The sequence below is a fragment of the Brachyistius frenatus genome, unplaced genomic scaffold (assembly GCF_029030835.1).
Source record: "Brachyistius frenatus isolate BFR_SWC_R1_liver_20210118 unplaced genomic scaffold, ASM2903083v1 Contig_18, whole genome shotgun sequence".
Classification (NCBI taxonomy): domain Eukaryota; kingdom Metazoa; phylum Chordata; class Actinopteri; family Embiotocidae; genus Brachyistius; species Brachyistius frenatus.
In genome coordinates this window covers 5,011,171-5,035,087 of record NW_027210617.1, presented here as the reverse complement: position 1 = coordinate 5,035,087, position 23,917 = coordinate 5,011,171, and the positions used below count along the sequence as shown (strand labels likewise).

At 42.1% G+C, this 23,917-nt stretch overlaps 2 protein-coding genes across 9 annotated transcripts; one reads left to right on the top strand and one right to left on the bottom strand.

Moving 5' to 3' along the window:
* Positions 1–89: 89 nt before the first annotated feature.
* mob3c (MOB kinase activator 3C) lies at positions 90–5,154 on the bottom strand. 2 transcript variants are annotated; one of them, XM_069695024.1, is made up of 4 exons: positions 4,894–5,154; positions 2,660–3,271; positions 1,415–1,617; positions 90–540 (listed from the first exon to the last, which is right to left on the bottom strand). In XM_069695024.1, exons 2-4 carry the CDS (start codon positions 3,075–3,077, stop codon positions 511–513), a joined length of 651 nt encoding a protein of 216 aa, XP_069551125.1. In that variant the 5' UTR covers positions 3,078–3,271; positions 4,894–5,154; the 3' UTR covers positions 90–510. The 2 variants fall into 2 exon arrangements, with proteins under 2 accessions (XP_069551125.1, XP_069551126.1); XM_069695025.1 differs by having other exon boundaries at positions 1,507–1,617.
* Positions 5,155–7,994: 2,840 nt separating this feature from the next.
* On the top strand, positions 7,995–23,284 carry elovl1b (ELOVL fatty acid elongase 1b). Of its 7 annotated transcripts, none has more exons than XM_069695043.1 (9): positions 7,997–8,103; positions 16,417–16,500; positions 20,734–20,836; positions 20,925–21,115; positions 21,228–21,308; positions 21,410–21,466; positions 21,579–21,684; positions 22,053–22,189; positions 22,403–23,284. In XM_069695043.1, the coding sequence occupies exons 3-9, from the start codon at positions 20,767–20,769 to the stop codon at positions 22,733–22,735; spliced, it is 975 nt and encodes a 324-aa protein (XP_069551144.1). In that variant the 5' UTR covers positions 7,997–8,103; positions 16,417–16,500; positions 20,734–20,766; the 3' UTR covers positions 22,736–23,284. The 7 variants fall into 7 exon arrangements, with proteins under 7 accessions (XP_069551146.1, XP_069551144.1, XP_069551142.1 ...); XM_069695041.1 differs by lacking the exon at positions 7,997–8,103 and adding an exon at positions 15,957–15,975; XM_069695040.1 differs by lacking the exon at positions 7,997–8,103 and adding an exon at positions 15,965–15,983.
* The last annotated feature ends 633 nt before the right edge of the window (positions 23,285–23,917 follow it).

Sequence of the window (23,917 nt, the reverse complement as noted above, 5' to 3'; positions counted from 1 at the left end):
TCTGCTGGAAGATGTCCGTGTTTTACACGTTTGACATCATTTCACATCTTCTGCATAAAAAAAAAAAAAAATGAAAACAAGGTCCATGATTTGCATTTGTATGCCTTTAGAAAAAGTTTAAACTAAAAACAACAAACAACACATAATATAAAATACAAACCCTCAGTCATCACAATAAAACTCAAAACTTCATATCAAAACATACAGATCAAACAAATGCACATGCACAAGAAGAAAGGAAAGGAATACGGGAGATGTAGTAGCCTATTATAAACGAAAACTTCAAAAGGCATCACAGCATCATCATGACTGTATGTGAAGTTTTCTGTGAAGGTACAGTCCACCTCTGAAGAAGTGTGTTACGTTATAGACCTTCCTGGCATGCTGAGAAAACCACTCGTACAAATGTAAATGAAATTGTTCGTTTGTCTTGAGTTTTTTGAAGCTGATGGTTTCTCACGGGGCTCAGATAACGTCATAGTGTAAACTCCTTTGTCCATGCGGTTTTGTTTAATTGCATATCTTCTCTGTCATCTCTTTCTGCAGGAAAAGAACACAAAGGACAAGTTAGCATATCAAATCTATATCATATGTATTGTATGAGGAGATGAATGATTGTTATGGCTTGTCATTACACTTTCAATGTGAGGAGCATTATTTCTTAGTACAAGGAAAAAAGCTCCTCTACAACCAACAACAAAAAGAACTGCCTTGGGTGCTGAAAGTGGGACAATGAAACACGGTCTGTTGACAGGATTTATCTTTTCTGTGATGTGCTGACATAAATGTCTCCCTATTTCACTTCGGAGGAGGAATTACAGAGCCCGGGCCTCGTAATCATGATAACTGAAGCCTTTTATTGACACTCGGAGCACCATTCTCCATCTGCTCACATGTGATAGAGGTCCCTTTGTTGGTAAATAGCAACGCCTACACAAAGTCTTTCTCATTACACGCCTGTAAGAAGTCAGCAAATTATCTTATGAGGTTTGTTGCTGCTTCAAACCAAGCCATTCTCTTCAAAGCATTTAACAAGATTCATTCATAATGGAAAATTGAGGGGAACACTAATTCCATTCTCAGTGTCGTATGGAAAATTATTATCTTGGACAGAACACAGTTCGTGTGTTATACTCCCAAAGTAAGACAGCGTGATTGTGTTATTTTCTTTGCACTGCATGTGCACCAAGAGGGAAAACATACTGACTTAAAGATGAAAACTTGTTGTAGTCATGTCCACCAAGCATGCACAAAACAAGGTTATAGACAGCAGGATGGCAGATATTCTTCGCTAGACTGACAGCAATGAGAGTAATACATGACAACCCTCCCATGAGCGTAACATCGATCTAATTCTTTGTCTCATGCTCCCTCGCTTCACCCTCACACAACTGAGATCGCACCGACGTCTCACCAGGGGCTCCAGTTCAGAGTGATCAATGAGGTTGAACTCTGAGATAAAGTAGTAGTAGTGCTTGTAGCAGGTGTTGATGTGGGCCTCCGCACCCATACTGCAGACGCTGTCAAAGTGATGGATGTAAACATGCACGAACACCCTGAAGAGGCGGCTCAGGATCTTCTTGCACACCTGCTGGAAGTTCTTGGGGAAAGGCACACCTGGAGTGAAGAAGGGAAAGATAAATTATTTCCACCTGAAAAACTGTTTGATTAAGATAATACAAAATCATTTTCTTTCATTGAAACCTGTCATTTAGCACATATACTATTATATAAGCGATACGATTTCTCATCTGCAGCATCAATACTTGAGGGAGAGGAGGTATTTCTATGCACTACCTCTTTTCAGGTGCTGGGTTGATAAAGGTGGACATGAAAAAGAAAAGCTGGGACTTAGAACATAATATGTCTCTGTAACTTTATTAAATAATGTATAAAAACACAATGTTTTAGTTGCAGAAGAAAATAAAATCTCTGTGCTTTGTGTCGAAGATCTGGCAAAAGCCCTTTGTTGTCAAGCAGTGGCTCTAGATGTACAGCCTATGCTTCCACTGTTACAAGGGGGTAGATGGAAAGACTGTGGATTAACTCAATTTATTTAACAAAAAATAATGTATGACTCTGTGAAAAAAGGGCTATAAGGACTAAAAAGGGTAGGAATCACTCTATTAGAGCACATAGCTGCAAGTGTTGCTCCAGGTCTTAGCAATTCCCCCAGGTCGACCTGGGGAAATTTCCAAGCACTAACGAAAAGACAAAACCCATTCATGCCTGTAAGAAATTTTGAGTTTTAATTTCTTCTGAGTTGCATGTCTATACATGGTAAAAAGAAACCAGAGCTCCCCAAAAGGTTCATGTGAAATCTATACAGAGAGGCTCTAGATTGCTTCCAAACACAGTGCCGATTTAGTGTCAGTGCTGAGCCACTGTGTCGCGCCTGAGCTCACTCCATCCTCTATTATGCATGAAATTCTCCCCTCTTATAAATGTTGACTGTCAGATCTGGTGGTGAGACAAAAAAACGCCAATGTCACCAAGTCAATCTCCCCTAAATGTCAACCTGATGGTCTAATTAACCTCTGCTTGAACTTTATCCCTGCGTTTGAGGGATTAATAAAGGAGTGCATCATTGTAGGCAGCACATTAGGTTACACACTCAATAACAGTCGGACAGCTTCATTTGTAGACTCCTCACACACACCTACTCTGGTGGGGAAGATGTCCTCATTATTGATGAGTGACTCTATCCAGTCCATCAGCAGATTCATGTACTTCAGAGCCGGCAGCTTGGTGGGTTTCTTGTAGTCGTCCCCGTCCTGCCATCTGTACTCGTACCTCAGTCCCCCTGACATGATGGGACACGTGCGTTCAGTGCAGTACTCGCTCACTGTGCCATAGATCAGGTTGATCCTGTTGAAGAAATCCACCACATGAACAGCAATCCAGTCAGTGAGGTTCTCTCCCTCAGGCAGCTGGACCACTTTCCTCAGGTCCAGGCCAGACTTGAGCGAGGCCTGGGCCTTCTTGTAGAGTTCAAAGCGCTGTGTGCCGGGCTCAAACCGCTTCCTCGGCCTGAATGTTTTGTCTTTGCTGAACACTTGTCCGAGACACAACGCCATCGACTCAGTCGTTTCCCCTGAGATAAGGGGAGAATAAACTCTCCGGAATAATAATTAGGTTTGAGTTTGATAAAGTGTGACCTTCCTGAGAGAGGGAACCAGGCTGGCCTCAGTTCTGAAATCAGGTCACAGGAGGTCAGCGCCTGTTGTGTAAAGATCGCAGGGAGGTCTTGTTTTCAGTTGGTGGGATGTCTCTGTGAAGCAGACAACAAGAAAAGTCTTTAATTTGAATCCCTTCTGATCAATTCACTGCTTTATTTTGTAATTTAAACAATGAAATCAAACATTTTCCAAAACCTGGTGATTAACTGAATCCTGGCCTAAGTACACAAGGTATATACAGCACAATACTGTTGCTGTGTAATGCAATTACTATTAATTAATACTATTTTTAAATGAAAGCTTTATCTCTCAACAGACGACGAACAAAAATGCGCCTTTATTACACTGTGTCACCAAAATGACCTTATCAAAAGACCTTAAGTAGCAGCCATCAATAAAAATAGCCACAGTTTCAGTCAGCTGAAGCAAAAGTCAAGCCACTACAGTCAGGCTTAATTGAGAAAATGAATAGCACACTGTGACTCACTAAACAATAAACTGCTTCGAGGAGCTCTTTGAGAGGAAATAGTCTCATTGCTCAGAGGCAGCACGTGGACTCTACAACAGGAAAACTTTTAAACCGGAGTAAAAACATCCAAATGTGATGACTGATGGATAACAGACTGCCAGTTCTTTGTTTGGAAAGTGGAAATGAAACACAACAAGTAGATTATAATTATTTTTTTGTTAAGCTATTACCCATCTGGCAGGTAATACACCTTTAATGGGCGCATAACCTCATTAAACAGTCATGTGATTCAATGTTTTGATTGGTCTGATAATAAAGCATGAATGTTAAAGTATTTGAGTGTAAATAAGTAGATTATTATGAGACGATAAAATGGGCAGTTTATGAGAAAGTCTGGGTATATCAGAGTTTTATTTCAGTGTCAGCACTTCACTGAACTGTGCATTTCTCTCCAGTAGGAATTGTTGCATGGGTTGCCTCCACAGATTTGACACTCCAGTCACATTCAAGTGACTGTGGTTGCAACATGATCTTATATCCGCATTTGTGTCCCGAGTCCCATTTCACATTACTCTCACCATTTCCTGTGGTTGTTTCTATTCATGATCTGGACTCACATTATAGACCGCGCACTGATGTGGGTGTTTGTTGTGAACTTGTGTTGACTCCAGTAACTCATTTCCAAAAGTCACAATCCACAGACTTTAGACAGTTATATATGAAAGGTGCTTTTTCTTTTCACCAGCTTTCACAGTCTGCCTGACACAGTCACCACTGGGGGAGCATGAATACGTGGTCATGAGATAGCTCTAAATGTGTCCATAACAAAAGGGCCTCAGAGGGAGGCTCAGGGTGACTTGTGTTTCACTGCTCCTCGACTCAGACGGACACAGTTTCAGCCAAACATAAAACCTGAACACCGATGTTAACTGAAGACAGTAAGGATTTATACAAAAGGTGACAGCAGGTGGGCCACAGAGACTTTAACGTCTTTCTGCATGCCTTAACAGCCTCAGACTGAAGCATGTCTGATCATGTGTACTGTGGCAGGCAGATCCTCCATGTGTGCTTGTCTAGCTTATATGGATTTTACCTCTGGCATTGCAGCCTAACTAAAGCCCTGACAGAAAAATTAGGAAATAAATGCTGCTTATACAGACAAAACACTGCAGAAACAAAGGACGAGTCTAAGGGAGATCAAAAACAACATATTACAGAATGGAAAAAAGGTTTTCTGCACGGTACCTGCCTGAAATCCTGCAGCGGAGTGTCTGGAATGTGGTGGAAAGTTGTGGGAAGTTCAGGAAACATTTGGGTCGTCCGGATTCTTTGACTCTAAACTCCCCGTGGAGGTCAGATCAGCTGCTCAGCAGCCCTCTACCACCTCTGAATCTTCTCCTTCTCTGATCACTAACAATCCCAGAGGCTCCAACTTCACTCAGCAGCTCAGACAACACAGTAAAACGAGAAAAAAAAATATTGTTTGGCTTCTCTTCCTGTGGATGATGTCACATCCTGACTTTGTCTACTGCGCTGTGCTGTCTATGTGTGTGCGTCTGGATGTGGGTGTGTTTGTGGAGGACCTATAAATTGAAAGAGAAGAAGGGCTGAAAGAGGCCTCTGCAAACTTTAACTTTGACTCTGCCCTCCCTCTTTCCAGTTTTTTTTTCCGTCCTTGTCAGAGCCGCCAGCCCACTTATCCCAACAAAGCCCAGCCCTCTGGTTAAGGTCCTGAGAAAACAACCCAATATCCAGAGCCACATATAGGACAGAGGGAGCAGACTGATCCCACAAACATTTCTGGATGTTTCTGGAGGCCTTTTTTTTTTTTTCTTCTGAAGTCTCAGTAACATATTATTTAAATTCTTGGCCTTTTAAAAAAAAAAACTGTCCAGCATACCCTTGAATAGAAAAACTGCTACTCGCCACCACATCTCTTCAAAACACTGACAGGGATCTGCATTCGAATCATGAACAAACAAGGCATTTTTGACTGTAACGGTCTACTTCCTTGTGCCCTCAGGGGCTGACTTTTTTCAGAGGATGGCTGCCCTGACTGTTACCTTTGTTTTGAGGTGAATGGGTGCCAATAAAGTGCAGAGGCTGTCTGTCTCTCTGCTGCATAGTGACACCAACCTGCAAAAAGAAGCTGTCTCAAATCTTTGTGAAAAGAGTCCCTCCAGTTTGGGAGTGATAAGTGTGCTTATGGGGTGAGAAGAAGTCTCGAGTTCAATCGAAACACACCCTAAAATATAACTGCAGGATCACTGTATTCATATTTTAATTTATGTTTCAGTTAATCTATGTATACACTGTGATTTTACATTAATTTAATTAATCATTTCTTTCACTTTGCAATTCAGTGATTACTGGAAAAAGGTAATTCTGAGTTGCAGTAATACAACATATCCACTTGGTGTCCCTATATTATGCTGTTATCAGTAAGGAAAATATCCCTTTTTCAGATCAACAAATTATGTTGATGTATTCAGAACATGTTTGCACAAATCAAAATCAATAACATTGTGAGACTATAAGAAATATTTGAAGATAGTAGATGTTGGTGTTGGCAGTGTTTTTGGTGCAAATGCTGATTAAATATCATTTAGTGCTATTCAGTTTGGCATAAACTTGTATACTGTATAATGTAGAAAGAACAATGGCAAAGGGTGAGTGAAAGTGTCAGATTACACTACTGCATAACTGGTATTATGCATATTAAAGATAAACAGCAAGTTTCCATCTTGTCTGTTCTCCTCTCTCTGGAGTCTCTGAAGCATTTCAGCTCTGGAACAATGCATCCTGGGAAGTCTGCTAATATTCTAAATGTGTTTCTAAAAAAATATTTGAATGAGTTAGGTGAATTCCAGGAGTTCATTCATTCGACTCATAACTTTAAGTCAAAAAGCCTCAAGTTACAATTTTTCATGTTTATCTGTGGTCTAAAAATAAAATCCACAGTTTTACTAATTACAGTAATTATAAAAAAAACTAATATTTACCTTAGTTTAGCTAAAAATGACTCATTGATTACTCCATATTCCTGTGTGATGTTTCACTATGCTATTGACATTTCAAAAATCACTCAGCGTGGCACTCATTATTCACTAAAACCACACCACCTGATGATCCAAGCTCCCAAACCAGAAGCACATATAGGTTTGATGAAAATTGTATCCTCCTAAATGAGGAAAGCAGCAGGCCTTTGCTGTGCTACAATCTTATTTTAAATATATGCGAAATTACAATATATATACACATACACAACTACATACACACTAATCCAAGAGAATTTGTCATCTTTCATGGTCAGTTTAACCATATTCTGAGTTACTATAAAGACATTAACTGTGTATTTCTTTATTCTTTGATAAAAAACTGTTTCTAACATGTAACTAAACTAGTCAGAGGTTACTAATTGGTTTGGGAGAAGTTGTCCGATCTGGTTTAAAAGTAAAATTTGAGGCCCTAGGAGGACCCTGTAGTTGAAGCAGCGCAAGTAGTCAGTTTGCTTCTTTAGAGATGGATTAATGATGACATGAGCTGACAGCTGTTCAACACATTGTGTTACAACTTTGCTGCAGGCTAAGTAAAGATTCTCTCTCTAATATTATTACACCATGAGCACAGCCACACCCACAAGTTGTCTGTCCACTTCTCTCACTTTGAAAGGCTGTAATTGTGTGTAACTAAGTCAACTGTATTTAAAATGTAAAATCAGTTGTATAAACTGAGACATACAAAACCTGAGGAATGTTTTACGGTGTATGTATGAAAGACGTGTGGTCACTGTGGTTTGACCTGTACAAGCAGACCCTTATCTTCTCGAGCATCAAGTTCTGCTGAATGAGAAAACTTTACAGTGCACCTGTTCAAACAAGAAAAGGAGGAGGTGGGTCACTCCGGTGTGCTTGTAACCTACTATTTTGTTGCAAGTATTTATGCATAGAGGTTGTTTTTACTGCGATCATTTATTTGTTATACCCAGTTATTTGACATAAGATGTCCCCAACTTACCCGGACTCTTTAGTGTCTTTATACCAAGGAACAAAATAGGATTAGTTCAGTGTGTCGTTTTTGACTATTTGTAGTTGAGATTTAATGTTTTTCTTCTATAACTCGTCAAATAAATTTAAATAAAAACTATCTCTAAACTGCGGAGAAACAGAAACTAAGAGCAAATCTGACCCAATCATAAAGCACTCGTTGATTTTGAATGGTTGACGATTGACATCGCAGACTGTAGTGTGTTGATTACGTCCATAGTAAGCGACCGACTCTCAGCGGAGTAGAGATGACTCCACCTTCTTCTAGCTTCATCAAAGGGTTGGGTCAGGAGGAAGATTGAAGCGGAGAGGAAGAGGAAGAGGAAGCCGAGCTAACTTCACATAGACACACGTCGGCTCACGTTATCAACCATCTTTCGACAGACTCCTCAGGTTTATTACATCACAAGTGAGTAGCTCCTGACATCGTTTTCGTATAGTTCAACAACTGGCTAAATGGTTCACTCAATGAGCTTTGGGTTACTTTCAGGTGTATGTAACGGGGAGCAGGGCGCGCGCGCTGACAATTTAAGCCAATCTTTATTGAAGTTATTAATTTAGTTGTCCAAATTAGTTTGATTGTTTTTACGACTAGAACATATTAGGCGTATTCTAAAACACTTCATTTTTGGCTTTCATTTTTGGATTTGAAATCGCATTAAAGTTAAGTCGTCACCCCTGACCTCACGTCCGGTGTTGTGCTAAAAAAAAAAAAAAAAAAAGAAGAAAAAGTGCATTTCCCTCCCACCCCCCGGAAAACGTGTGCTCGCAGTGTTTATTTGCTTTCCAATCAGCTTATTCTTCGGGCCAATTGTTCGGGCTGTGGACGGAATCGCATGTGCGCCTGTGCAGCGGACAGAGAGCTCATTGACAGGCGGGTTCCCTGCGAACACCGGGTCATGTTGACTGTCATCTCCCTGCTGTTTGTAGCTGTCACGCATCAAAGCGATAAAGAGGACGCCGACGTGCGTCTGCAAAGGTGAACGGCAAATGGGCAGTGGCAAATGTGGTTTCAGACGAGTTGATCAAAAGTGAAAGTGACCTGTTGGTCAAAATGTTGAAATGGATAACTTGTAAGCCAGAGTTGGACTGAGAAGTGCGGCTTCAGCTTCCTCTCTGCCCTCTCGTGAAAAATAATTGTTGCATAAACTAATATTTCATCCAATGCGTCTTTTTGAAGTTGCCGAGACATTGAATTAACTCTCAATATTTGCATCAAAAGTGAAAATGCTCACGATGCTCCAGCAGAGACCCTCGGACATTTCTAGGTGTCAAACCTTCCCGTCCGATGTCCCCCAGCTGTCCCTCTTTGATGCTTTTGTTTCCAGATAATTGTCCCTTAAGGAAGTTCTGGGATCACAAACTGAATGTTGACAGAGTAAACATTAGCCCTTACTAACAATTGCAAAATAGACAAGGAGGCCTTAAGGTCAACCAGCCCAGCTGAATCTCTGATAGCAATGTAAACACAGCGGCCGCATTGTGACTGTTAACACTTCAGTGTCGGACTGTTTTTGCTCCCATCAGCTTGCAAGTGTGAATACCCTCCGTGAAGCGCTCGCATGTAAGGCGAGGGCAGAGCCAGATTAAAACTGTACAGATGAAATAGGCTCTTTTTAAACCTGTTTTTTTTTCTCAAGAAGTTTCTCCGAGGCTGAGCTGGGGGAGTTTATGCTGCAGTCGTACTTCACACAGTTCACCACAGTCTCTTCCCATTCGTCACTGGAGCAGTGAAGTGCTTTGCAAGGCAGAGGAAAATGTTAGTCGCTCATTTTCCCTTCCCCGCATATTTCCCGGCAGTCTGTTTGAGGGATCCTTGTCAAAACAATGTTTCTTACTCTGTGATTTAGTTCACTGAAGCGCGAAGCGATAGCTGTGACATTTTATGATCCTGCAGTGACAGTGCTCCCCGCAGTGTTTGAACTAGATGGAGATGAGTGTCGCGATGACAGCCTCTGGCAAGCTGTAAAACGGTTGCTCTTTTATTATGGATCTGACTGTTGTGAGTTACCTTTGTGCCAGAAAGGAGAAAAAAAAAAACAGGAGTGTTTCTGAAGTCAATATTTACACAAATATTTACCCCACGTTAATGGACTGAAATGTCTTAAAAGTGACTCGGACAACATTGTTTTCCTGCTAAATACTCCATATGGCCGTTGGAGAACACTGTCCAAACCGTCTGAAGCAACATTTGATTCCAGCTGTCCTTTGAACAAAGTGCTAACAGAGCTAATATTTAAGGAACCGCTTGAATTCGAATTATTTCTTCATGTGGGAGGAGAAGCCTGACATTCAGCATTTAATTTGTGCAAATGCTGTGAACGTCATTTACTGACGGCAAAGTTCATCAGCGGGGAAGAAGGGCAAAGTTGTCCAATAGCGCTAGCCTGCAGTTTGTCTGCTTTGAAAACATCCCAGCTGTCAGGTGTTTTGTTTAAGGCGTGGCCATAATTGCAGCATGTGTACGTTTGAACTCGCCTGAATTGCTGAAGCACTAAAACGTGTGCTTTACTCATAGAAGCTGCTTCTCAGTGCCTGTATGAGCTAGTTCAAGGCAGTAATTGCACAAGGGCGGGCTGCGTACAGACTTGAATGTACAACGGCTCAAACGGCTCATGAGACGATAACCAGAAGATATTAAGAGGAGTTTTAGATGGTGGATAAAAAAAAATGCACCGTTTCAATCTATACGGTGACATAATATAGCTGTAACGTGGTATGAACGTAGAATGACAGAGTAAGTCCTGGCCTTGAGGATTTACTCTTTTCTGTCTCTGCACTGGTTGTGTATTGTGACTTGCTTGCCAAGTAAAGTGGCATCAAGTTATAGCAAATAAGGCCAAAGGTCAGATTAAAAAAAATAAATAATAAATGCTGCAACTAAACGTGGACCAGAATAGAAGTCCGTTTTAACTGGCTTCTCACTAGCTGTGATCTAAACGATATCAGGAAAATGACTTCATATTAACAACAGTTTTAAGCGTTAAATGGGAAGAGGACTTGATTGTGTTGTTGCACAGACAGAAAACCAATAACTGCACGCTGACTTACATTTCCTCCGAGTGTTCACTACTCTAACCTTAAAATCAGTTGCTTCCCGGCGCGACCTCGTGTCAGTTCAGGTGCTAATTGTACAGCAGTGTTTACATTCGAACATCAGTTGGTTGTTGTAAGGGGAGGCGGTTATAAGTTTCAAGTGGTGGCTTGTTTTTTGGAAAAGTCCCTCGGGTTCAGCGGAAAATCTCTCTTTGATTGACAGATTTGTGCAGTCTTGGGTATTGCATCTCAATGCACTGCAGGTTCATCGCTTGGATCTTATTTTTGCAGGTTGGGTTTCAAGTGTCATAGGTGTGTGCACACTGTTTCCTGTTCAGTGTGGGATTATTGTTGATATTACGGTGTGCTCACACTTAAGTTTACATTCCTGGTTCTCTGGTTACATATTATAATCATTATTGATGGAGACACGATGGGCAGACCAGGAAAACACCCAGCTTTTACTATCGGGTTATTAATTGCATTTATGCGTGGTCTAAACTCACAAAGCATAATCATATGCTGTGATATGGATACCACCATGCAAATGTACTTTGTTATTCTTCCTGCACCTGTTGAGCTGCATTTGTTTCTCTACAATCTGCATGAACTGGAGCGCGTTCGGAAGGACGCAATGCGCCATTGTTGTCTGTGGAAAGTTCCAGAAATCGGAGTCGTAGGTGGGTGAGACCTGCGGACGGAGGGAGGAAGGGAGGAAGGAAGGAAGGAAGGAAGGAGGGAGGGAGGAAGGGGCGTGAAGAAAATGAGACCAGTGTTGATGGCTCAGCCCTGTCTGAATAGTTGCAGGTAGGGTTGATACTGCTTCACACACCCACACACAATGAAGGAAAGGTGGTGTAGACATGTCGGTCCTGAGGCAAATCCAGCTACATTCCTGTGCTGGAAGAGATGGAGGGGGGGGGGGGGTAACCATTACTACGACTTAAGTCGTTAAGGTTGTTAAAGTTTGTTTTCTAACACGTTTTTTTTGTTTAATGGAAGCATTAACTCTCTTCTTATTAAGTTTCATGAATTCGTTTACATTAAGCCAAAAATCTACAGTGCAAGCTTGTGCATTCAAACCTCTGAGGGTTACGTGCCGTCGCTACTGCGATTAGTTCACAAAACTGGTGCGGATCCTGAGACAACGGATAACGGTCAGAGTGAACTCAATTTGACCATGCAACTTCTATTATGTCGCTGGCCCATGCATTTTCATTTGAGCAGCGGAGGACGAGGCGGCAGGACAGATGCTGGGTTTATACCGTGTCGTGTCTTTTCTATAAGTCGAGCTTGTTATAAGGCTGGCGATGACCACTAGCCCCCCGTCCCCCCGTCCCCCGTCCCCCCTCCGAACCGCCACTGTTCAGGATAATTTGTACTTGATTCCCTTGATGCGATTTAAAAATAAATGTATAACTTGACTCTCCTTTTACTGCGCATTAGTAGCTGAAGAAGTCCTTCCATGACTTTTCCTGTTTTGAGAAATATGTCACACAGCATACCTGTGCATTAGCTGGCCATATTATTATGATTTTTTTTTCTTCTTCTTAATAAAGTGTCTTTGGATGATGAAGCAGCTCAGCGAGTTGGGCTGAGATTTGTAACCGATGTGCAATGAAATGCAGCTCGTCTTATATCCATCTTATCTCAGGGCAGGATGAGCGTACTACTAGTGCCTTTGTTTTCTCTTGAGTTAATCATCCTAGTTAATCACCCCGGAGGCTTGACTGGAATGTGTGTTATTGTCATTACTGCTATAACGCATTTACTGCACGTACACGTAAATACATTTGCCGCATTTACACTTCCCAGTAAATTCACGATTTTTCAAGATTGTACAGTTCTAATTTTATCAATCATTTTGAATTGATATTGGTAATTATAAGTTGGTTCTATGTCAAACCAACTTAAAATCACTTTACCTCTACTGAATAAGGATATCATGGACCTGTTTAAAGATGAAGGTGAGGATGTGTGGTCAATTAGCTCTAAAATGGAGAGATGTATTTTATTTGGCATTGTGCCCTGGAAACAACATCCACAACACGGGTGTCTGGTATCTGACTAACCTTCCCTGCTGAAGAATATCAATGTGCTTTTATTTTTTTTCATTTGCAAGATTTACACTGGGTTTATATTATGCTGGGCAATTAAAGCATGAGCTAAATCCAATTATTTTTTTTTTTTTTAACGATTCACACTGTATGATTCAAATTCAGGCTTGTATCAAGACATTTCTTTTACTCGCTCTTGAACAACTACTTGTAGTTTATTTGGATTTGATGGATCATATTTGTGGGTGGTGCAGTGTTGAGTTTGCACGTTCTCCCTGTCCGTTCACCGGGTACTCCGCCTTCCTCACACCGTCCCAAAAACATGCACCTCAGGTTAATTGGTGAATCTACAAATTGCCCTTAGGTGTGAATGAGCTTTGTTTGTCTGTCTCTATGTGTTGGCCCTGTGATAGACTGGCGATCCGTTTGAAATGGCTCTGTCAGCGACTGTAGCTGCAGATGATCTATATTGTTGTCAGGTGTGTTTTGGTATTTGGTATTGTAGACGCTTGTTAGGGCTCCTGTTGTTGCATGGATTTTACGTTGCACAACTCTTTTTTTTTTTTTGACTTCTGTATTGGTCACCAAATGTGAATAATGCGTGTAAAAATATGCACTGCTCCAAAAAAAATAAAGGGAACACTTAAACAACACATCCTAGATCTCAATGAATGAAATATTCCAGTTGAAAATCTTCATTCATTACATAGTGGAATGTGTTGAGAACAAAATAACATAAGAATGATCAATGGAAATCAAAATCATTATCCCATGGAGGTCTGGATTCAGAATCATACTCAAAATAAAAGTGGAAAAATCAGATCACAGGCTGATCCAACTTCTGTGGAAATTCCTCAAGACAAGTCAAAATGAGGCTCAGTAGTGTGTGTGTGGCCTCCACGTGCCTGTATGCGCTCCCTACAACGCCTGGGCGTGATCCTGATGAGACCACGGATGTTCTCCTGAGGGATCTCCTCCCAGAACTGGATCAAAGCATCAGTCAAATCCTGGACAGTCTGTGGTGCGACGTGGCGTCGGTGGACGGGACGAGACACGATGTCCGAGATGTGCTGGATTGGATTCAGGTCTGGGGAACGGGCGGGCCGGTCCGTAGCATCGATGCCTTCATCATGCAGGAACTGCTGACACACTCCAGCCACATGAGGCCGAGCATTGTCATGCATCAGAAGGAACCCAGGGCCCACTGCACCAGCATATGGTCTTCCAATGGGTCTGAGGATCTCATCCCGGTACCTCTGGCTAGCACACGGAGGGCTGTGCGGCCCTCCAAAGAAATGCCTCCCCAGACCATCGCTGACCCACCGCCAAACCGGTCCTGCTGGAGGATGTTGCAGGCAGCAGAACGTTCTCCACGGCGTCTCCGGACTCTGTCACGTCTGTCACATGTGCTCAGTGTGAACCTGCTCTCATCCGTGAAGAGCGCAGGGCGCCGATGGAGAAGCTGCCAATCTTGGTGTTCTCCGGCAAATGCCGATCGCCCTGCACAGTGTTGGGCTGTAAGCACAGGCCCCGCTTGTGGACGTCGGGTCCTCGTACCATCCTCATGGAGTCTGTTTCTGACAGTTTGAGCAGAAACATGCACATTAGTGGCCTGCTGGAGGTCATTTTGTAGGGCTCTGGCAGTGCTCCTCCTGTTCCTCCTCGCACAAAGGAGCAGATAGCGGTCCCGCTGCTGGGTTGTTGTCCTCCTACGGCCCCCTCCACGTCTCCTGGTGGACCGGCCTGTCTCCCGGTATCTCCTCCGTGCTCTTGACACTGTGCTGACAGACACAGCAAACCTTCTTGCCACAGCGTGCATTGATGTGCCATCCTGGATGAGCTGCGCTACCTGAGCAACTTCTGTAGACACCGCCTCATGCTACCTCTAGTGGTGAGGGCACTGGCAAAATGCAAACGTGACCAAGAAATCAGCCAGAAAGGACGAGGACAGAGAAATGGTCTGTGGTCACCACCTGCAGAACCGTTCCTTTATAGGGGTTGTCTTGATAATTGCCTCATTTCCACCTGTTGTCTGTTCCATTTGCACAACAGCAGGTGAAATTGATTCCCAATCAGTGTTGCTTCCTAACTGGACAGGTTGATTTCCCAGAAGTGTGATTGACTCGGAGTTACATTGTGTTGTTGAAGTGTTCCCTTTATGTTTTTTTGAGCAGTGTAATTTAATCTTGCGAACCAAATGTGTAAACCACTGTGTGTAGTTTTTTACCTGCACACATAACGAACTAGAAATACAAATTTGAAGAAATTTGAAACTGCCCCTATTGCCCCATCGGTGGTCTTGTCACTGTTGCAAATACAGAATAAGCAGAACCTGTAACTCGAACTATTAGTATTGTTATAATGTTCAGTTTCTCCTTTGGCACGGCTGGGTGTGGCAGCGAGATCAGAGTGAGAGATTTCCTATCGGGAAGCGCAAAGTCTTACACAACACGCGCAGAAGAATTTTAAGCATTATCTTTATGCGTCATGCCGCAATCGGTTTTGTCTGCCATTGGCTCCCACTATCCAACCCTGAGCAAACACCACAGCTTTATGACTGTTTATGGTGCCTCACAGCGTCTTTTTTGTTGTTGTTGTTGTTGCTTTGTTTCTACAAAGAGGTTAGAGGTTATCACGGGTTGTAGTTTAAACACTGAACATGTATGCTTAGATTGTCAGTGGATGAATCGAGAAAGTATCATTTAAATTGGAAATTCTTTACAGTCGTGTAGGCATCACAGGCCCATTTACAAAAATAAATCAAATCAAATAAAGGATTGTATTTGCAATTTTTTTTTTTTTTTTTTTTTTTTTTTTTTAGCCCCCAAAGGGAAAGGCAGCCCACGTAGGTCTGAACAAATGTCTTGCATTTTCTGCTCGTCTTCACTGATGTGTTTAAGCCCTGACATCGATTGTCCCGCAATACCGGGTGGGGGGAGGGAAGGGGTGGAGGGTGGGGGGGGTTAAGGGTGTCGGCCGGGTAGAGTTGCAGTAAAAGTCGTAACAATGGCTCCCTTCATGATAACAGAGTCGCCACTGATTTCTCGTCCGCTCCCTGTGAATAATATTATCAGCCCACCCCTGGCAGGAAAACTTCCAGGGCGACTCCAGACTTGTGTGTTTCAGTGAGTGGAGGGTGTGACCACAGAGAGCAGAAGAGAGGGGGTCCGCAGCTCCTACAAGTCAAGGTCCCAAAGTAGCCAGTCACATTTTACTTCAGGTGTTTTGTAGTGTGGGTTTGAATACATTTTTGTTTTTTTTGTCTCTCTCTCTCTCTCTCTCTCTCTCTCTCTCTCTCTCTCTCTCTCTCTCTCTCTCTCTCTCTCTCTCTCTCTCTCTTTTTATTTTTTATTTTGCCCCTCGCTCCCTCCCTCAGCCTTTTTCCCTCCCTCTCTTTCTGTGAGCTAGTTATTCATCCACTGTGTGAGTCAGGGAGGGTGGGGATCTGGAAGACTGCTGTACCAGTCACACTTTGTCAGTTTACTTTCTCATTCTCTCTCTCTCTCTCTCTCTCTCTCTCTCTCTCTGTCTCTCTCTCTCTCTATCTCTGTCTCTCTCTCTCTCTTCCCTTTCTCTCTCTCTCTCTCTCTGCTGTTCTCTCTCTTTGCTGCTGCTGCTCGCCCTTACAGTTTCCCGAGGCTTTGCTGTGCTGTGAAAGAGGAATCCACTTCTGGCTTTTGATGATTTAAGGGGGAAATTCATGTCTTAAGGAGGTAAGTTGCTCCATGTCACATCGGTGAACTAACTTGTGTGCGGTCTGCCCACATGTTGAGCGGCTGGGGTTTGGTTTCGACTTCTTTCCACTGGGACGGTTTCTGTGTGGTGTTCGAGGATCACAGGCTCTGGTATAAAGTGTCTTTTTCCTTTTTTTTTTTTTTTTTTTTTATTTTTTTTTTTATAGCAGATTAGTCACTGTGTGTTTAACAAACGGGTTCCTGTCAGCTACCTTCTACCCCTCCCCACCACCACCACCACCACCACCCTCCCCCTTTCATCTCTGCTCCCAATTTGTTCATCATTAACTCTTAACTCCTGAGTGTGAGCTCTCTTTTTCCATTCCTATGATTCATTGACATGGCTCTCTAAGGAAATACCCCCCCCTCTCTCTCTCTCTCTCTTCCCTTCCCTTCCCACTGTATCTCTCCCCGCTAGATGTAATCCAGACGCTTTGTTGTCAAGGTTGCCTAATAATGAATGGGTGGTTGTGGTGGGGCATGCAGAGTAACAGAGTAACTCTGTTTTTGTGTGACTTGAGCACAACTTTCATTTAGTTTGGTGAAAGGAATGAACTAGTGTAGTTTAAGGAATACTTTTTGGACCCCTGTCACGGCTATGGGGAAGTTCCTGTCCTCCTGCGAAATGACTTCTCGTGTTGCTGTTGTGACAAATGGCGCTAGGCATCAGTTTACCGTACACAGAGTTAATGCCTTTCAGCATCAAACGCATTTAATTGGAGATTAGAAGCAGTTTGGTTGTGTCATTATGTGCAGGTTCATTGATGAGTTGATCAGAGCTGCAATGATACAAAAAAATTGATAAACAACTTATGAAGATTGATGAATTGTCTTTTTTTTTTTTTTTTAATTAATAAATTCTTGATTTCACTATCAGATGAATATTTCCTGATATTCTTTAATCCTCCATGATAATAAACTGAACATCTTTTGGTTGTGGGCTGTTGATTGGGACAAAATGAGACATCTTAGGTTGCGCTTTGGGAAGAGATTATCAACATTTTTCACCATTTTATGAAATTTTAAACACTAAACATTAGTCAATTAATTGAGGAAGCAATCGAGAAAGTGGTACAAAAGTGCCAGAGCGGTGTGGTGCAGGAACTGTCTTGTTAAATGGTCTTTGCCAGTCAATGGGAGCTTTTCTGGTTTCACTGAGCTGGGATGGAAGGGGTCTCATTTTCTTTGAACTTCTATCTTCAACTGGGTCTCAGGATGCAGAAATATCATTTCCCTTTTCTTGCTAGTGTTGTCATAATCACAAGACTCTTCCCCCTGACTTGCACAATCGGTGTTTTCATTCGTCAGTATTTGTATTAATAAAATTTTGTAAAAAAAACTCTAAAAGAGAGAGTCACATGGTGCATGTTCATACATAACAACTGAGAGATTTAGAAATCCCAAAACTAAATCCTACATGTTTGACTGTAAGATCTCTCAGTTATGAACTTGTGCATTCTTGCAGTGTCTGCAACATGATTTGAAATAAACCTACAAAAGTTTGATTTGATCCCAACAGACTTCTGTTTTCTCATGAATAAAAAACCTAAACTCGCCTATCAAAATATAATCAGTGTAATTGGGTCATAAAGACGAAATATTGGCTTTAAATCTCTACCGAAAAAGTCTGAACTAAAATGTAAGCAGTGCGCATTGGTCAAACTGCCGGTACACGATTCCTGTTAACTCTGTTGCAATAACTGAGATATTTATGAACCCCACCAGATCATGATCTGATCAATTAACTGTTCAGCATTTTTCCTCAGAACAAGACAGAATCAACAGGCACAACAGACATGATGGTACTCTTGTTGAAATGTGAGGTTCCTGACCAAAGGTCTCATCGTGGATTCAGAAACAACCACAGCTTTTTGTGTAAGAGTTTTCTGAAATGCCATGCATTCCTGATCTGTGTACAACACCAGAGTTTTGCACTTTTTGGTGACAACACTGAGGCCCGCATGTAGACAACACTTGTTTCATCATGCCCATGGAAGGAAGTCGAGTTAGTACAGAGCGGCTTTCACGAATTGGTCCGGAGGGTCGGACTCGGTCACCTGGCAGTTTAACAAGAAAATAACAAGAAAGGAGTTGACAAAGCCTCGCGATTAACAACTGAAAACTCCTGAGAACAGACTCCATGGGGTATCTACGAAAGGAAGAGGAATGTACAGTCAGTGAGATGTAATCTGTTTCCACTGCAGGCCTGCATTGTTCACAATCAGTCTCAACTTTGACACAGTTAATCCATAAAATATTAAAGTTGGGTGAAAATCAAGGGGACGTTTGGAAATGATTGATTTAAAACGGCTACGACGCTGTCATTTTCTACATTTTACGTTTAGTGTAAATGTATAATGTTTTGAAATGTATTGATCTTGAATTATTGAATGAGTTTAATACCCTTGAACAAAATGTCCTACACCTGATTTCCAACATTTTCTTTTCATGTTCATGTTTTGATATTCTGTACCATGTTTTCAAATTCAGACCAAACGCAGAGCTGCAGTCTGGACTAAACATTTTTTCTACTGTATCCCTTTCTTGCCATATTCCTTCGCAGCACCTGCGTTAGCTTAGCTCTCTGACCTTTCCTCCACAGGCTGAAATTTATTACGGTTTAATAGTATTGGATTAAGGAGGGCTGTGCTTTAGTCTTTGGTCAGGGAAAACTCCATTGTAGATTGTACATCAAACAAAGGCTCCCTCCGGGTCCAGTGTGGTGAGAGCAGAACCGCGCCCTGCATGTCCTCCACTTTGTGAATACGCTTGGCAGTTTGTTCTCGATATGATAAGCCTTTGTCAAGAGAAAAATACCCAGATATGAAAAATGTTGCGGCAGTCCTGTGTGCCGGCTGCATGCCATGGTGCTTTCTATTGGTGAAATACTTCTCACCGCCTTCGTAGTTGAACTGATCCATTCAGTTTTTAGTGGCTGTCTTCCAATAAATAAGGCTGCCACATAACAAGAAGGAACACTCATTGTGCTTTTTATTTCAGTGATAAGAGACTTTTTTTTTCTTCTCCTCCCAGTTAGGTTTATTTGAGGAAAGCTGTTATTGTGTCTCCACATCTGGCGTGACTTCTACACACAAACAGTCGGCCTCACTGTGGGATGAGGGATGCCCTCCCACCTCCTCTCTGCTATCAGGCCATGGCTGATGAGTGGGTTGTGCTGGAGCGAAGCATCCTGGAATTTTTGATGGGAGTGTTTGTTTGGTGAGGGACGAGCTGCTCTGTCCTAAATGACTGCATTTCAGCCCCGCTGCGTCAGGGAAATTTTTTTTTTTTTTTTTTTTTAAAATCACAAAATGTTGCTCCTTGAAGGCTTTTATTTAACATGGATGATAATCAATGAGGCACGAGCATCAAATTAAAGAAAAGAGATTTTTAGTTTTGTTACTACAAGGACATGTGTTACAGGTGAAATCACCAGAGGCCCCACAATTCGATATTATCAGTCGGGTTACAATATTATTACGAGTAGAAACATTTTCTGACATGCCGAGTTAACATGTATTGCGATTTATTACCTTTTTTCAACTGCAAATGACGTCCCTGCAGGAAAACGGTACAGTTTTCAGTCTATCTAATTTCATCTTCATCGTCATTTTTATTGCAGCAAAATGGGATTGACAATCAGACTGACCAACTACGGTCATAAAAACCAGGAGCATGCAAAATATATCTATTTATATAATCAAATATCAATATTTGACGTCAGTACAATATAGCCATGCAAAATATTGCATGACTATATTGCATCCCATCCCCCCCCTAACCAACCCTGCGGTCATACTATCGGGCAGAGAAATACTATGACTTCCAGGAACCGTTTCAAAGTAAAAGCCCTTGTTTCAAATTACAATTCCTCCAGTGTTTCCTACACCATTCAGCTATATATTAGCTTTCGGCCTAATCTTGTTTTTACATTCTAGGAAAAAAAATAAACTGCGAGTCTATTATGTCAAACAGTAATACCTTTCCACAGAGAATCAGAACAGATGGGGAAGGAGACAAACAACTTAACTTAACAAGCATGTCCAATAAGTGCATTTTGTTTTTTTGATTTACAGCATCGGTCAAACTATTGTTTCCCGAGTTGTGATATCTCAGCCTTTCAGTTACTGTCACGGACAGGTGGTTGGATTCTTACAGTTAGGCTTTGAAGAGATAAAACTAACAATGAGCTTGTTTTTTGTTTTTTTGCAGATAATTGGGTCATAACGATAGAAGACAGCCAATATGCTTCGGGCGATTCAGGAGTTTGGCTCACACGCCATGGATATCTATGACTACCTCTTGGCAGGATTTGGTAAGTGTTGTACCCGACAAAATACAAAAGATCATTTTCCACGTTTGTCCTTGTTTGTTAAATGTTTCATACATTCATTTCCCTCCAGATCCACGGCTGAAGGATTATCCGCTGATGCAGAATCCTATTCCCATGACTGCAACACTGCTGTGCTATCTGTTCTTTGTACTGTACCTTGGACCTCGCATCATGGCCAATCGCAAGCCCTTCCAGCTCAAGGAAACCATGATAGTCTACAACTTCATGCTAGTGGCACTGTCGATATTCATCGTGTATGAGGTAAGAATCTGAAAGTCACCAGCACACAATATGTCAAATAAATTGACATACATACTGCGTCGAATATAGTGTTTTGACCTCAAGGGGAATGTCATTTTCTTGTGATTTTCAGTTCATGATGTCCGGATGGGCCACAACGTATACCTGGAGATGTGACCCAATCGATACCTCGAATAGTCCTCAAGCACTCAGAGTACGTCCCTTTAACTCCTCAGCAACAAGTATCAAATGAAATGGCTATTAGTGCACTTATTTGCACATTTCCTGTTAACTGAAGTCTGTTCTCTTCATCAGATGGTCCGAGTGGCTTGGCTCTTCTGGTTCTCCAAGATCATCGAGCTGATGGACACAGTAAGTCCGGTCCATTTCACCTTCAGTCTGTGGTGCACATGTTGTTCCCTCTAAAAATGTTAAATCTTGGTCAATATCGCTTGAATTGAACTCTTTAACCTCTTTGTGTTAGGTCTTCTTCGTGTTGAGGAAAAAGCAGGGCCAGATTACCTTCCTACACATCTTCCACCACTCCCTCATGCCCTGGACCTGGTGGTGGGGAATATGCTATGCTCCCGGTGAGTACTCATTAACGAAATCTTGAGATATCGAAGGTTTGAAAGTGATTAATGGAGGGATGAAAGCAGACGGGGTTGTAGCGTTGTTGCTTTACCCTGCATACCAACCTCGTACATTTTGACATGTACAATCAGTTACAATGTCCTTCACATGGTTGCTACTTTGGTCTCCTTAAAGAGTCCTTTCAAGAGACTTCATGCAGGCTGTCTGTAAAGTACTGAATCCTCTTTAGTCAGAAGAACACGAATCACTAAGAGTCTATGTGTAAAATGTTTATGACCTTCACATTTTACTGTTTTGGTACAAGGTCAGAGGTTATTTTGGGCTACAGTAGATGGTCTAAAGATGTCTGTGATTGTTACTTCAGGTGGAATGGGATCTTTCCATGCGATGGTGAATTCCTGCGTCCACGTTGTCATGTATTTCTACTACGGTCTTGCTGCTGCTGGACCACGCTTCCAGAAGTATTTGTGGTGGAAGAAATACATGACTGCCATTCAGCTGGTACGTGTACCCTATACTCTATTTACAACCTGAGCCATCAGCTCCAGGACAGCATGATGAAGCTTGAAAGCAATTTAGTTAGAGCTTCAGTCATTGTTATAGACTACTCTGGTTTTGCCAAATTAAATCTGCTCTTAAGGTACCAAGACAATTCCCTCTACGTTTATTATCAATATGTGCTCGGCTGACTCCTCCTGATTTCTCCCCCAACAGACTCAGTTCGTCCTGGTATCTCTCCACGCTACCCAGTATTACTTCATGAGCAGCTGCGACTACCAGTTCCCCGTGATCCTCCACCTCATCTGGATGTACGGAACCTTCTTTTTCGTGCTCTTCTCCAACTTCTGGGTCCAGGCTTACGTGAAGGGTAAGCGGTTGCCGAAACAGGACGTGAAGCAGTGTCAGAACGGCACATCTGCGCACACGAACGGCAAAACCCTCGAGAACGGCATCGGCATCAACCACGGAGCCACCAACAGCGCCAGCAATGGCTCCGCCCACCACGAGAACGGCAACGCTAACATGGGCAAGATGAAGAAGGCCTAGGAACTCTGGAAGGACACGCCCAAGACATATGACCCAGTGAACCTGTTAGAATTACGACGGATTCCAAAGATAATTTTGGCTGTTCCTTTTCCTTTTTTTAGTGTTATATGTGAAACATGGGAGAGCGATGTGGTCAATGATTTCCACAGCTGGGGTCCCACATGTGGTTGGTTGGTTGGTTTGTTCATTTCTTTGCACTGGGGAACCATCTATGGAACACAATGTATGAAGAGAAGATGTTGTGACCTGCATGTTATCTTCACTGATATTGCAAACAACCTCCTAGTTCAGTCTCACTCTGGTGGCCTTTCACCCCACTTATCTTCACTGCTTTCTGATCCCCTGTGTCCCTCCTGACCCCCCTGTGGACAGATGACTGTACAGTTTCTATCAAATGTGAAAATACATTTTGTAAATAGTTTTACAACCCCCCTCTCAACCCCTCCCAAAAAACAAAAAAACTAATTGTATTGGTATGCTTTAGACTTTCTAAATTTTGTTACATTGTGTAATTAAAATTAAAATGCCAATAAATTATATTCCAAATAATCTTGTTTTACATTTCCTTTCAGTATGCTCACTCTTGCAGAATAAGTAGCGCACGTGTAACTTTCCTGAAAGCGTTTTCAGTCAAGAGTTATCAGGTCTTTGGGCTGATACTGGGCTGTGTTGCACCAAAGAAGAGAAGTATTTGCATGGCTTGCCTGTGCCTCTTGTCTTGACTATCTCAAGTATGTGCAAGCAAGTAGGAGGTGAACAACAGATCCATTCTGCTTTGTTTTAGAAAGATTCATGGCAGGAGGCAGCGAGAAAGCATCCTGCAGCCCGGATCTACCCCCACCCATCTCAACCGTCCGTAAGGGTCAGAAATGGGGTCATTTGCACGAAGGAAAAAGGTTTTCTTTGTATACGTTTAGGCTGCACACGCAAGCAGAATAATCCACCGATCCGCCATATATAATGGTGGTAACTGTTTAGTTTACATTAGTGAAACGGCAGCGTTTCTTTCCTTTTAATTTTGGTGTATTTACACAACTGTAAATGAACATTTCTTAAAATTTTATGAACCAGATCTTGTGGGAAGGCAGTGACTATTTGAAATTATGGTGGAAGTGTAGTTAAATTTACATCGGTGGTTCCTGAAAGGAGTCGCAAAATAATTTAGCGGACAGAATCAAAAAT

Coding starts and splice junctions, on each gene's coding strand:
- mob3c (XM_069695024.1), bottom strand. CDS start 3,077: ATGGCGTTGTGTCTCGGACAAGTGTTCAGCAAAGACAAAACATTCAGG. Junction 1,618..2,659: donor CATCTTCCCCACCAGAGTAG/GTGTGTGTGAGG, acceptor TCTTCACTCCAG/GTGTGCCTTTCCCCAAGAAC. Junction 541..1,414: donor ACTCTGAACTGGAGCCCCTG/GTGAGACGTCGG, acceptor CTTTTCCTGCAG/AAAGAGATGACAGAGAAGAT.
- elovl1b (XM_069695045.1), top strand. CDS start 20,767: ATGCTTCGGGCGATTCAGGAGTTTGGCTCACACGCCATGGATATCTAT. Junction 21,309..21,409: donor ATAGTCCTCAAGCACTCAGA/GTACGTCCCTTT, acceptor TCTCTTCATCAG/ATGGTCCGAGTGGCTTGGCT. Junction 21,685..22,052: donor GGGAATATGCTATGCTCCCG/GTGAGTACTCAT, acceptor TTGTTACTTCAG/GTGGAATGGGATCTTTCCAT.